Genomic DNA, 14,913 nt, shown 5'->3' with positions numbered 1-14,913 from the left:
TCTGGGCTGGTACCTACCCCTTCCCCATCCCAGTTTAAAAGCTGCGGTGGTGCCCAGAGCTCATTGCTTTGTACCTGGGATTGCACTAAGCTGCAGCTCAGATGCCAGGAGCTCCCAGTTTCTTTTAACTGCCCTTGCCAGCTCGTTCTCTGTTTCACAAGGCAGAGGGGAGCAGGTCAGTAGACTGGAGAGAAGTTCACAAATTGCTCCAGCGACTGTGTTCCCCTTCATTTTTTTATCGGCTCTGCAGGACTATAGTGCATTTCCGAAGCTTTGTGATTAAAAAAAACCCCCAAACCTTTCAAGCGGAACAAAGTCTCTCTTTAAAATGAGGGCAATTCCAGAGATAATTAGAAACTAGGGACTGAAATGTCAAGTTACTGAGTTTTTGGGGATTTTTTTGGGGGGGTAAAGGCAGATAACCCAAATCAGAGAGCAATTATAAATCCAACCAGCTGTCGACCTGTTGCTGACTCTCACGGAAAATGTGCCAAGGGCCAGCGTCTCACCTCGCAGCTGCTGGAAGCAGCTCGTGCTGCTCTCCCCATCCATCGCGTGCCGCAGGACCCCGTTGCTGGGTTTGGGTCTCTCGTAGTCCCTCTCGGGCAGCATGGCCTGCTCGCTCTCCCCGCCGTGCTCCGGCCGCGGGGGCAAGGACTGCGGGAACCCGAACATCGGCAGGGACGAGAAGAAGAGTAAGGCACCACACAGCAGGAAGCCTCCCCACCACGCACCGATCCACCGGGGGTCATCCGGGGTGATGTCCAGCTTACCTGCAAGGGCATACACACATGTCAGTGCTGGGAGGGGGAGACAACAGTGTTAATCACAGAATCATTTTGGTTGGAAGAGACCCTGGAGGACAAGTGTGATGAGGAGTGGTTGAGGGAACTGGGGCTGTTCAGCCTGGAGAAAAGGAGGCTGAGGGGAGACCTTATCGCTGTCTACAACTACCTGAAAGGACGTTGTAGCATGGAGGGTGTTGGTCTCTTCTCCCAAGTAGCAAGTGCCAGGACAATAGGAAATGGCCTCAAGTTGTGCCAGAGGAGGTTCAGATTGGATATTAGGAAAAAATTCTTCACAGAAAGGGTTGTCAGGCATTGGAACGGACTGCCCAGGACAGTGGTGGAGTCACCACCCCTGGAAGTGTTTAAAAGGTGTTTGGACAAGGTTCTTAGGGACACGGTTTAGTGCCAAATTTATTTTATGGTTGGACTCGATGAAGGTCTCTTCCAACCACAACGATTCTGTGATCATCAGAGTCAAACTGTCAACCTAACAGTGTCACTAAACCATGTCCCTAACAACCTCATCTACATGCCTTTTAAACACCTCCAGGGATGGTGACTCCACCACTGCCCTGGGCAGCCTGTTCCAATGCCCGACCATCCCCTCTGTAAAAATTTTTCCCAATATCCAATCTAAATCTCCCCTAGCACATCTTGAAGCCATTTCCTCCCACCCTAAAGGTCCTGTGGGCTGGAAGATAGTCCCTAGGAGCTTTGTTGGCTGGAAAGGGGCTCCCAGACATAAGGTGTGAACCCATAATGCATCCCACACCCATACCGTGTGAGCCACCAGCACGTAATGACCTCCACATCCAAGAGGTCCTTAGGACAAGCAACCCATCACCTCGCCTATCTAGATGGTACATCCAGCTTCTGCAACACCCTGTAATCAGAGCTTCTCTCCAGTGTCTTTGGCTCTGCCAGCTCTCGGAAGCTGCCATGTACCACTCAGTGTCCCCTGTGCTGGCACTGAGGTTTTGGACATCGCTGTCCCAGCATGTCAAACGTGCACACACAGCTGACATAACTGCATGGAGAAGAAGCAGCGAGGACAAGGACATGGCATCTCCATCCTGGTTACTTTTTTTCCAGGAGGTCAATGCTCTCCCTCCTTTGAATTCACTGCCCTTATCAGCAAAGGAGAAATGGGTATTTGGGCTTTACGGGCAGCTGCGACTGTGTGGAGAGTGAAACAGTCCTAAATATTGGAAAAGAAACTCATCCACTATATCAAATGGGCCCAGAAAGGTAGAGAAATCACCAGATTATGAAGAAAAGTAAAAGGCAAGAGTGTCCTGTAGGCCATCACTCAGCAGAGATAAAGAAAAAGAAGGCTCTGGCATCAGTTTAGGGGGATAAAAATAAGCAGCACGAGAGAAGAAACTGTGTTTTTAACAGCTTCCTCACTGCCACAGCCACTCGTCGAGCCGGTGGAGGGTGCGCGGTGCCGGAGCTGAGTCCCGGGGGAGACCCGGCTCCGCGGCGCTGGAATAACGAGCTCCTCGGTTCACAATGTCTGTCTGGTTACCGCCACTCTGAAAAATCTGTCTCAAGTGAGGCAATCAAGTTGTCTCTCAAGCAGAGACGAGGGAAACTCTTTTCTCCTTAGGGAAAATAACACATAGCTCTCAAATATAGATAAAGTTTGAAAAATAGTGTTTTGGAGGGATTGCATTCTTCTGCTATTATTTCCTCTTGCCTGAAGTGCATTTTTTTTCAGATTCTTGGGAAGAGAGCCATATGAAAAGCCACGTGAACCAAGGTCTTATTCATATTCCCTTTCTAAAATAGGTCCGGGTCCCTCTGGAGCTTGGTCTCCTCATACCACCCCGAACTGCAAGGCAGAGCCAGCTGCAACATGGAAACTCTTTTCCATACAAAAATAGATGGAGACCATGTGTGGCCCAGTCTTGGCATGACAGTGATGGCCCATGACCAAAGCCAGCTGGACATTGTTATCCCATCCCTATGACCTGCTGAGCCACAGCCCTCCAGGCTTCTCAGTGATAACACTTCATCGTTCTCCTTTGTGGCTCCATATTTTTTCTGGGGCTTTTTGACCTCTAAATACAGAGCAATGTTTAATGTTAAAAATGGCCAGATCACATCAAATTAACTTTTTAGCGAGGCCCGCATCTTGCCTCTGATGGTAACCAGCTGCAGACACCAAAAAAGTACACAAGTTGACATACACCTAGTATTATTATTGCGATTTGTGGCTCAGGTGTTTTCTAAGCTAGATATGGTATCATGTTCATTTTTATTTCTATAAATTCATCTAATTGTTTCTGAATCAATTTGTAGATTTCTAACACCTATTTCAAGGGGCTCCACAGCTTCACCGACTGTGAGAAAAAGATCTCTGCACATTCATATTTTGGAGTAAATAATACTTAGAGGTCAAACATATAACAGGGTTCTCACAAGCGCCTCTGCCTACAGGACCAAGTGAGTCTTTGGCTTATCTTGCTAAAGCCAAGGAATGAAAAAGGGTCATGTGGTATCTGATAAAGCCACAGCTAAAAGTCTCAGTGATCAAATAAGATACTACGTTCCTGCTAGTTCACTATTATTTAGATTTCTTCAGCTGCCTTGTGGATGCGAGACCAAGAAAAGGCAGTAACACTTCTCCAGATTTGTGCAATTCTGTTCCTAGTCCTGCCAGGTTCAACTCCATCCAAATGCACCCTGTGAACATGTATTTGTAACATCACAGAACTGGAATGCACCCTCAATGAGGCCAACACCCCTGCGGCAGGATGAGAGCCTGTGGGATCAGATAGAGCTGGGAACTGTAGAAAAAGCATCTGAACAACCGAGGGAAAAGAACGAAGCATCAGGTTTGCAGTCTATAGCCAAAGGGCTTGGGGAGCAGCAGACAACAGCCTGTGACACATTGCCCTCTAATGGCAAAGAGCACATAGTGCAGGTAGCAATAAAATATTTTTCTTAAAAAAAAGACAATTAGCCAACAATTTACTTTAACCCAAGCTCAGAATCTGTTACCTATGGGGAGAGAGCTGAAAACTTTTAAATCTCAGTCATAAAACCCCTCTAAAAGTGACAGCCATACATGCAAGAGGCACTCAAGATGGAATGAGAAGCAGTTTCCTGCTTGTGAACATCAACATTTTTGTCCTGCTGATACAACATTAGCATATTTGATTTGAAACCAAACCCAGTTCTCCTCACTTGTGTCAATGAAGACAGCATCCACATAGATTTTGGTACAGAAGGAGCCCAAGATAAATCCACAGGCTGGTCCAAATACCAGCATCGTAAACAGGATCCCTATAAGGAAAGAGAAAAGAGAAAATTAGTAGTAGGCTCAGGTTATTCATTGGCAGTTGTTCTGCTTGTCTCCTGCAAGATGCTATTGATGCCAAATAGATAAGGGATACGTCTCTGTGTCAAATGCTTCAGGTAAAAGCGTGTGATCTGTGTGTGAAAAAGAGAACCCTAAACGCTTTTTGCTTTTCCACATCTCTTCAGGAAAAAGAATAGATGGAGCTGTGATAATGATGAAGGATTTCTACTGAGCTGACAAGACAGCGTGGATGTATACTGTGTTTTGGTTAGCTGGATGGTCTAAAAGATGTCTTACAAGGTAAAGCAGACCTGCCTTCTCTCCACAGGGAAGTCTTTACCTTCACCACATCCAGCCAAATTCCTGGTAGACAGGGATATTTTGAGAATTTAGGGCCAGCAGATCTATGCAACGCAATGTTGTCACAGACTGCTGGATAAAGTCCCTCTACAGAAGCAGGGGCACTCTTCCAAATCTGTGAAGCCCTTCTCCCCATCGTACCCACACGGCAAGTATTCCCCAAGGTATACGGCTCCTCTAGCCTCTCACAATTGCTCGCTCCTCCAGCAAAACCTGCATGAAATTGCTAGTGTAATGCCAGGCGAAAAAGCTATTATGAGTAAATTACTTATTTGCTTCAATACAATATTTAGCAGCATTTATTCTCACTCCCATTTTGGCCTGGAAACAGGAATGCTACAGGCACACCGCCAGCTCTCAATCATCCAGGGCAGAAAGGCAGGGGGACACAAAGATCATCCGGAAAAAGAAGCAGCAACAATAACACAAAACAATTGTAAATGAGACAATAGGAACATACTTGGTATCTCCACATTTGGGATAGAAAAAACAACAAAAAGTCCCCAACGACCCTAGTAATTGGCTTTCTGAAGGATGCAGGGACAAGCCTGAGCATCGCAGAGCGCTGCTGACAGACCCGTGTGCCCAGCAAGGGGGGCAGCTCTTCGGGACCCCCAGCCAGACACATGCCAGCCTGTGCTGGCATCAGTCTTGGTGTTGCTGCACTTCAGAAACATCCCATGAAGGAGCTTATTCGCATCCGGGTGCTTTGCTCACGCTGCTTTGGCAGTGGGGCACATCCCACATCTCGCTCCAAATCTCTCTGGGGTTGCTGTTTGGCATCTCGGTGCATTTATAATGCACTTCACAGTTATCTCAGCCCTCAAGTTCCTCAACTGGAAACTTTTAATTCCCAAGTTGTCTCTCTGTGCATTTCTCAGGAGCTGGAGAAATGATCAGTGCTGTAAAATGTTCCCAGGATACCACCAGCCCTACGCAAGGCAAACCACACCTGCCGATGGCAGCTTAGCCAAGCAGAATAAGTTGGCATGGTGAGAAATAACTTCATTTTTTAAATGCAAAGTGCAAACCTATTCTTCCAGGTTCATGGCACCATAACCTGGCTGGATTAATAACTACATACAAAGCAATGGCATCTCCATCCAGGCACTCGAATGTGCAGAAACCAGCACATTAATGCCTTCGCAGCTATCACCTACAGAAGGAAGAGGCAGAAACAAAAGTGATGGGAATTCAAAAATGTGCCAGGATGCATGAGCCTGAGTAACAAGTCCCTGCTGTAGGACAGTGGCAGAAGCTGTGATCCCTTGCCCCATCTCAGCTAAGTTCAAAGCTGCAGCAGCAGCAGCGCCTCACAGTCCATGCTGCCAGCTTAAATTAGTCCCCAGAGTCTCGGACCACCAGTGGTGGAGAAAGCCATCTCCTTTCCCCAAGTCACCTCGTCCATTGGGTTTGTGCTCCATGATCCAGCAGTAAGTTGTGGAATTTGTGCTCCTGAATCAACAGAGCTCCTTAGGAAGCCAATGTCTTGCTCCCCTGGGGATCTATAAAGCCTCAGGTGGAAGATCCCAGTCTCTGGTTACCTGCGGAAGCACTTAGTGGGATGTGAAATGTGGGAAGAGGCAGGTCAGGAGAGCAGGGAAAAGGGATTTATTTTGCCAGCATACCCATTACCATTGCTCTCCTTACCAGCTCCAAGGTCTACCCTACTTGGGGCTATTAAATTTCCAGTGGCATTCTTTAGAATTTCCACATTGCCTCTTTTTTTTTTTTGTCACTAGATGGCATTAGTGTTTGTTGTTCATCCCACAAGTGCCGTGAGGAGCAGGCTAGATGGTTCAGCCCATCCCAGCTCCGCAAATGTGATCAGCATGGCATTACTGGGGTCGCATGGCTCCTGGGAGGATCGCACGGGTGGCAGGGTGCTGTCTGCACCCACGGATCTGCCACATGGGCAATCAGGCTGTGTCCTTCGACTGTTTGCATGCAGGAAATGGCAGATTTTAGGACAAACTGTTCGAAAACTGACAAGTTTTCAGCCAAGCAGTTTAAACAGCACCTAGCAGAGGAATGGCCACGGCTATTACTCTGATGAACAAGCTGGCAATCGAAGACTGAGTTGATCTTTGATGGCTGAACATTCATTACGAATTTCTATGTAATTATGGTCAAGCATGTAAGGACGCACTGGGCCTTGTACTGGTTGGAGCAGTGCCTGGGGCAGTGACAAACCGAGCCCACAATTTGGATGAAGAGCCCCTGGATTTCAGCAGGACTCTGAACATGGCTCTGGTCTTACTTCCCCACCCTGGAAGGAAGAAGGAGAAGGAAAAAACAGGCAGACCTTAGCACCTCCTCTTTTCCAGTTTTTACAAACTTACTGATGGTTGATGATTTTCTGAAAGTTTAACAGCTCTGAAGAACTGTGAACACCCAGAAGTGCTATTTGGCACCGACGCACGCTCACTCAGCTAAGCAGGCAGAAGGACAAGGACCAGTTCTAACCTTTTAGGCAACACCTTTGATGTACCAGTGTTGGGTTGAAAAGGGACAGAAGTTTGTCCCGTGATCATCTCCAAACCACAGGCAGGCTTGTCAGACCACACATATACAGGCAAAACCACAGAACTGAAGAGTTTATGGAGCAAAGTATTAGACAATGAACATGAAAAGATCATCCTTCACCAAAAAAAACCCCAGGGGTATTTTCCTCTTTTTTTGCAAAGCAGAAGGAGCAGAGACCTTTGGCTAGTGATCCCTCAGCAGCCAGGAGGTGCTTGCAGAAGCAGTTAGCTCAAACAAAATCAAATGTCAAAGAAATCGGTGGTCAGCGCAGGTACAGAGGCACCAGCACCTGCGACAGGTGAGCGCTGCTGCTCCTCCTCCTCGCACTATTTACATCACATGGCAAATCAGCACCTCAGAAACAAGTCATGGCCTCAATTATTAAAATACCACATTTCACATCCTGGCAACTGCAAGCTGGAAGGATTACTTGTTCTGCAATGTCCTCGCTAGAGGGCAATGTGGGATAGAGCATCCGCTGAACAGCAAAACCGGTATCTGAGATCTTACAATACGATATTAAATTATTATTATTCTCTAGGCTAGCTTAAGAAACCCTCATTTAATTGTGTTTTTACTTTTTGTTTGTTCTAACATCAATAAAACAACTGGCTCACCCCATGCCCTTTTTGTTATCTTTTAAGATTCTAACGAAATCTACCATTGCAGTAATATTATTTTACACTTTATCTCACAAATCAAGCAAATTTTGGAAAAACCCAAGGCATGGACTGTCACAAAGGATAGTCTATGGCCTGTACAGAGCCGGACCATACTCAAGGATCAATGGCGCACACTGCTGAGCACAAGAATTAGGCTCTCAGGCCATTAGGACAGTGCCTGTGGTTGAACATTACGTGGAACTGAGGGCCCAAGGGGAAATTAGCCAAGTTACAATTAGCTTAAGACATCCTTCCTGTTTCAAGAAATTCTACACAATTGCTAGTCACCCCCGTTATTAGGAAAATACTTTCCAACTCAACTACGAAGCTGCTGCTTAGCAGAGAAGGAGGTCTATAGCAAAATCCCTTTTCCCAGTCCTGGGGTTGCTGCTAGGGACAAAGATGTGCTAAACTTGTCGCTAGCTTTAATACCACTTGCTAGGTGTCTTCCAGTGTTTCCCGCTAACTTTTAGATCATATAGTCAGATAGAGCCAGAGGGCATTAATACCAGTAGCAAACTGATCAAAGGTCTAATCCTGGCTCCATCAGCCTCTTGCAAAACTCCCACCGATGGCAACAAAACTGGCGATCAGTGCAGGATACTGCAGCCTCTCCCCTTTCATTCTCAGCTTAGAATTTATTTCTATCACTCACATCATCAGATTAACTAATGGTCTACTCGAAAATACTGTCCTGGAAACAAATGCTTCTTGCTCTCCAGGGCTGGATGTATTTCTTCCAAGGGTCTGTGCTTGGTCCTGCATCCAGCATCTCAAGGAGAAGCGGGGCATGTCACCAGCGTAGGGCAAATGGGATGAAAAAGGCTTCTCCCTTGTGCAAATTGGTGGAATTTTTATTTTAAATCTTAGATTTTTTTCTTTTTAACTCTCAACAAATTATGGTAATTCTTAGAAATACTCAGGAGATGTGAATTAAAAAAGCCCCCAAAAACCAACAAAACCAAAAGTGACCCTGCTTTGGGACAATTCAAACATTTTGTTTCATAACTCACAAATACTTAATTTCAGTTTGAGCCCTTTTAAAGCACAATTACATTTTATTTTGAAAACAGCTAATCATTTTCAGCATTCCTACTCTATCCCCTTCACCAGTCTCTGTTGCTTCCCAAAAAGGCAGGAAAAAAAAAGGCAGCAAGCCAGGCTGGACTGAGAAATCAGAAATATCTTCCTCCCCATCTTTTCAAATGGAACAATTTGCCAAATCCTACTTTGTCCTGTCAACTAACAGACATTTTCCAGGGGCTGAGGAAAGGATTGGGACAGAGCGGGGTATTAGATGTGACATTTTGTGATGGGGTTTTATCACTAGCAAGGCCCAGGACACAAAATGCAGTTTTCCATTAGAGCAAAGGGAAGGAATAGCTGCAGGTACCACCACATCTGCAGAGAGACTGTGGCACAGAGATGAGAGATGCTCAGTTCGTCATGCAAAGTGCCCAAGAACCAAGTTGCAAAGGCAGGGATAAAAAAATGTCAATATTTCAGTAATAAGGAGCTGTCCCTTGGTGATCCAAGTTGCCTTGCAGCAGCAACAGGATCCTGAAACACAACTTGTGCTGTTCACAGTGTGAAATGAGCGAAGCTGTAATGAATTAACTGGGGCCAGTTAACTCCCAGCAGAAACACTCGTGGCTGGAAATAAGACATCGAGGGAGATGCAGCAAGGCTTGCCAGCCTCGCCAGGGTGCAGTGCAGGTACAGTTCACCAGGGAACAAGGGCAGGTTCAGTGCACGGTCATGGGCTGAGGGAAAAAACACAGGCAGCTAAAGGACACCAAGTCACTCTGCTTCAAAGCCTCAGCCCCACCAGGGGCTGTGGACTTGAGGAAATTTATCTCAGAGAGCTGCCAACAAGTGCCAAGCGAAGGTGAGCTGGGCAGGTGAGACAGGAGGAGGAAAAGCAGCATCTCCCACAGTGGGTCAGCACACAGGGCTATTGGAGCAGGAGCCACTCCTCTGATTGAAGTCACACGTTTCCCATCACAGCCCCATTTCTACTTCCTAATCTCCTTACGATGTGGTGGTTTCTGTGTCTGTCCTCTTCTACCTACAGCCTACGTTTCCTTACATAAAACCCTGAAGCAAAATGCCCAGGAGTCTGGGCTTTGTTTTGCTTTATAAAGGAACTAAGGTACTTTGTAAGGAGATTTAGTGAATACTGGTAGGAATGTCAGAAGTAACCTATAACCTGGAGAAATGAGAAAATGAAAAAAGGTTGTTAAGCTGCCATCTTGTCCTATCTCACATTCCTCCTAAGTCCTGATATGAAGCATTACCAGCATCTGCCACATATTTTGCTTGTTAATAGACTATGCAATAATGTATAACAGCAGGATATGTATTTCTGACTTCTCGCAACGTTTAGGTGCAAGTGAAGGCCAGCTTCAGGAACACACCTGAATCAACGTCTTTGGCTTCAAAGGAACTGGCCCAGGAAAACAGGAGAATGCGCTAAACCAAGCGATGCTATGGCCCTGGGGATGCTGCTGCGGACATGGGACAGCATCCTGCCGGGGACGTCATCCCCAGCGCCCTGCCTGCTGCAGGAGAGAGCTCTTTCTAAAAGCACAAAGGGAACTGGCTTTGCAAAGCACGAGATAATCTCAAAACCCTGCTTGTCCCACATTTCCCACTGCGTGGAAGATGGGGCAGGCCGATGCAAAGGGATTACTGGAATACTGTAATTCATGTGCTCTGCAATCTGCCCTTAAAGAGACACCACCCCAGCACAGCCAGCGGGAACTGGAGGCGTACCAGTACAGACTGGAGATGCTGTGCTCTCCTGCACGCGAGGTACTGGCCCTCAAGGACTTGGTATAAAGCTTTTGCACTCACATCCAGTGGGCACAGCCCATCACTTCAGTGGGTTTTCTCGGATTTCTATCAGCTGACGTAACCTCCAAAATGCACAGTAAGGGTAGGGGGAGGCTGTTTTCCTTGCCAGATGGCTTCTTCTCACAGCAAACCCCGCCAGAGCCATCCGGCGCTGCCCATCCTCCATGGCAGACAGTGTGCCCACCAGCCGCCCCGTTCCCGCAGAGCCAAGCAACAACGCTCAGCCCCCGGTCTCTCCTTCTCAGCTTTCCTGGAGACAGCTATGCTCATTTACCATGGAAAGACATCATCTTTCCTGCTGCTCGACTCCTTGTCTACACAACCAGCTGCCCATCACCACCTCCACGTCCTTATCACTCCTGCTTATTTGTGGTCGACTGCAGGAAACTCAAATAGGTGGCACTGGACTGATGGCATGTTTTGATTTGTTCTGCTTCCTTGGTGCAACCACTGAAGCAAAGGGAATGTTAGAATGAACCTGACAAATGTTTCAAAGTGCCTGTAGCTGTCAATTAATGAGGAGTAACTTTGGGATAATTCACTTTAATGTTCAGTCTTTGGTCTGATGGGGATCAAAGCAGTTCCAGCCCTGTACTGGCATGAGATGAGGTGAGGAGGGAGGAAAAAGCTGGTGGGTTCCTGTCATCTGTACAGTAACACATGTACTACTTATTAGTTTTGCCTTCAAGCCTTCAGGAGCTCAAAAACACTCAGATGGGGACAACTACTTAGGGCTGCTCGAGTGATGGCAGAGACTGGGAAGGATGTCCCGGCACTGCCAAGGTTAGCGAGGGATGAATTCCCAGCTCAGCCATGACTTTCCTGAGGATCATTCACCACATCTCACCATTTTCCCACCTTTTAACAAAGGCTAGTCCCTCCTTGTTAAATGTTGTAAGATACACAAACACCATGCAGTGCTTTAGTAACCAGGGACACAAAGAGTTAGAACAAACATCTGAATTTTGGTTCTGAGCTCTGCTCATCGATTCCACCATAACAGCTTCTTGTCTGCACTCACATGTGCAATACAACACCTGGAAAAACAACCAACAGAGCAGTTCTCAGACAGTGTATTTCTCACTGTCAAACCTGCAGCTGCTTTTGGCCAGTGAAACTGCTCCAGCAAGCAGCAACTCTGCAAAGAAGCAGTGTTGGATTGAATCTGACTTCTCCCATTTCCATGGGGCCACTTGTGATGGGAACCCCATGGAGGGATTCAGTATTTGACTGCCCTGCCTTTAACCAGTGAAATAAGTTATTACATAGTTTGAAATCAGGCAGCCTTGGACACCTCCTGTCAGCTTTTTCTTCTCTTCTCCAATCAAACTTTTCCATCAACTTAACAAATCACTTTCTGCAGCCTGTAAAATCAGCTCCTGCTTCATGAAGATTTATTTTTTTAATGCTACTCGGCACTGTATGGAAATGCTGCAGAACGACTTATTTCCCCCTGTGTTTAATAAGACTTAATGTCTGTATCTAAAGCTGCTTGGGGGGTTTAATTTACTTATCAAGAGGCAGGAAAAAAAATGAACCCTTGCTACAGATACAACAAACTTCTAATGTGATTCTTGCAGGGCTGCTGAGAGAGCTCATGGTAGAAAAGACTATTTACCTTGTTCACAGCACAGTTCTTTGTTATATTTAGCATTCAGATGTTAATCCCTGAAGAAGCTGCTAGGACGTGAAGGTATGTTACATGGATATTTCTCCCCAGATTACCAGTGTTCCTTTAAATATTGATTTCCATCAAAATGCAAGATTTCTCCAAGGAGATGTTTGCTAACTTTGAGACAAAATCTGACTCCTATAAGCAGGTATTTTGCCTGCTGAACTACCATGTTTTCAATTATTACCAAGCCTTAAGTTTGTTTTATCAGCAAATCCCTGTTCCCAGCACTATCAAGGCTACATTTGAAAGGATCAATGTTATACCAACAACTGACAGTCCCAGGGGATCCTGATGCACACACATAACATTTGCAGAGCAGGACAAAAAGTGACTGGACTTCTGCATTAGGAGCACAAGCCCAGTGTCCAACCCTGAAGTTTCCATAAGGTGCATTTCTGACAGCTCAAAACCACAGTCAGTAGCCGGCTTGTGCCCTCATTCTGGTAAGCAAACAAATAAAGAAAATCCAGGGAAAAAAAACCCCCAAACAACAACCAACTAATCAAACAAGCAAAAAACTCCAACAAAAAACCCCAAAGCAATGAAACAAAACACAACCAAAACCAACCAAAAATCCAGCCCAGAGCCCTGTGTATATTGGCCTTCGGGTCACCACTTCACCCGGTTGCTAAAACAGGATCATCAACAAGATTGCAGAGAAACAAATCATGCAATAATCTCCACAACCCTCAGAATTGAATTTGCAAGCAAAACAAAAATTAAAGTACCCAATCTGTGACCTGTGCAAGGTAAACTACAGGGATGCTTCCAATGCAGAAGTCTTGGGATTACTTTGATCCCTACCAGCTGGCACTGGGACGATATTTCCCACTCCTGACCACTTTTCCCCAGTAGCATCCGAGCATCTTTCCAGGCCACGGAGGGACTGCTTGCTGCATTTCTCTCCTTGCTGATGGGAGGCTGGAGAATAAATTTGCTTATGCTAATCAATCCCTGGCACCAGTCATACGAGACACTAATCCACTAGCAATCTCCATCAGTCTCTGCATATTTAACTAAAGCAGTGAACACTCCTGGAGGATTATGAACGCAGTGGTATTGTTGTAGCAGTGTTTTCCTACTTAAACTGCAATCACTCTGATGCCCTGTCTCCTAATATTTACATATACTTTACATATAAACAACCTGCAGAATGACATCAGTCCATGCAAGCATCCCGGTCAGACATTCTGCCTACAAAAAACCACGCATCACGTGGTGATTTAATAGATCTCCCCGCACTGTACAACGCTGTCTCCATGAGCCTCTGCCAAAATGTTCATGGTGGTTATTTATATATAAAAGAACATCACAGAATGGTTTGGATTGGAAGGAACCTTAAGTATGATCCAGTTCCAACCCCCCTGCCATGGGCAGGACACCTTACACTAGACCAGGTTGCTCAAAGCCCTGTACAAACTGGCCTTGAACATTCCCAGGGATGAGGCATCCATCCAAAACCCCATGCCCTGTTTGGTCAGGTACATCATAAAAAGTTGATGCTGAACATCTCTTCAGCATCCTTGAAACATAAGGACAAGTCACTTGCTCTACCTACCCTGCTGGCTCACATTCTTGTCCCTGAAATTTGCTTGTTATCACACCAGAAGAAGCCAACTCAGTTGAAGAAGCGGGTATAAGAATGTACCTAACTATAGCACGCAAATCCAGAGCACGGATTCTGCACCTTCAATGTACGGTGCAAACACGCCAGCCATAGCCGTGGGCTTGAACTAGCGATTTCCACCTTTCAAGCACATTTTCTCTGTGCTAACTACCTTGGGAAGCAGCCACCAAAGAGACTCTGAAAGGAGAAAAAAAACGTACGCTCAAATGCCAAGTACGCTTTCTTAAAGGGTTTGAGTCGCATGCCTTCGAGCTGTGTTCATCTCCTCCCAGCCGTTAAACACAAACACCTGTTTTACCAAATCCGCGGTGCTGCTTTAGCTACAGGCAGCCAGATTTCCTTGCGTTATTTCCCAGGAATTGTGCCAACAGTGGGTTAGTATGGAAATGCACTTCCAGGGCACTTTTCCTTCTCTACAGGACAGTAATTCTCCTCTGAGTTTGCTGGCCAATTTCTCCTTTAACATTGGGTGGTTTTAATTCAACATAGGAGTTTAGGGATACTTTAGATAACTGCACAGAATCCTTCCCACCTGCTCGGGCAGTGTCTAACCCAACCCGTGTCTGTTGAACGGGGACACAAGACCCTTCTGAGGGTCTTGTACATTTTCATCTCCATCATTTGATTTCTGTAACAGTCAGCACCTCTCATCCTCCTTGTATGCCAGAATACACTAGAAAAAAACAAACCAAAACCCAAACAAACAATGGATCCTATGACTTAGAGGAGAATGAGCTATTCACACACACACGCCAAATCTCAGAGCCTGAAATATTTGAATTTCAGCATTTGTGAGTTTGGAGGTTGGAGCAACACTGCCTTCCTTTTTTATTGATTTATTTTTTAAGCTGTACACTGAGTTCAGCACGGACATAACACATTTGTTTGAGGATAAGGCTGCCAGGACTGCCTCCCTCCCACTTTAACCTCAGTCTTGGGGGTATCCCTTCCCATCCCACACACCTTAAATCAGACAATGGTGAGTCCTGTTTCTAACTGACGTATCACGTCAATACAAACAGTTTGCTGTTCTTCTAAATGAAAATGCAGTCAGGAAGAAAAGTTCAGCTCTGTTTCCTCTTAACTGGACCTCTTCCATGCCAGCCTCACCA

At 46.0% G+C, this 14,913-nt stretch overlaps 1 protein-coding gene across 1 annotated transcript in view; it reads right to left on the bottom strand.

Moving 5' to 3' along the window:
• The window catches only part of SLCO3A1 (solute carrier organic anion transporter family member 3A1), a gene marked incomplete at both ends in the record, with an annotated part of 132,917 nt that overhangs the window by 22,346 nt on the left and 95,658 nt on the right, over positions 1–14,913 (bottom strand). The window contains 2 exons of the mRNA XM_080350966.1: positions 510–773; positions 3,981–4,079. Of these exons, the coding sequence (XP_080207092.1) occupies positions 510–773; positions 3,981–4,079 (363 nt within the window). The remainder of the gene's footprint in view (positions 1–509; positions 774–3,980; positions 4,080–14,913) is intronic.

Source organism: Nesoenas mayeri (assembly GCF_963082525.1).
Source record: "Nesoenas mayeri genome assembly, chromosome: 11".
Taxonomy (NCBI): domain Eukaryota; kingdom Metazoa; phylum Chordata; class Aves; order Columbiformes; family Columbidae; genus Nesoenas; species Nesoenas mayeri.
This window is presented reverse-complemented; position numbering and strand designations above follow the sequence as displayed.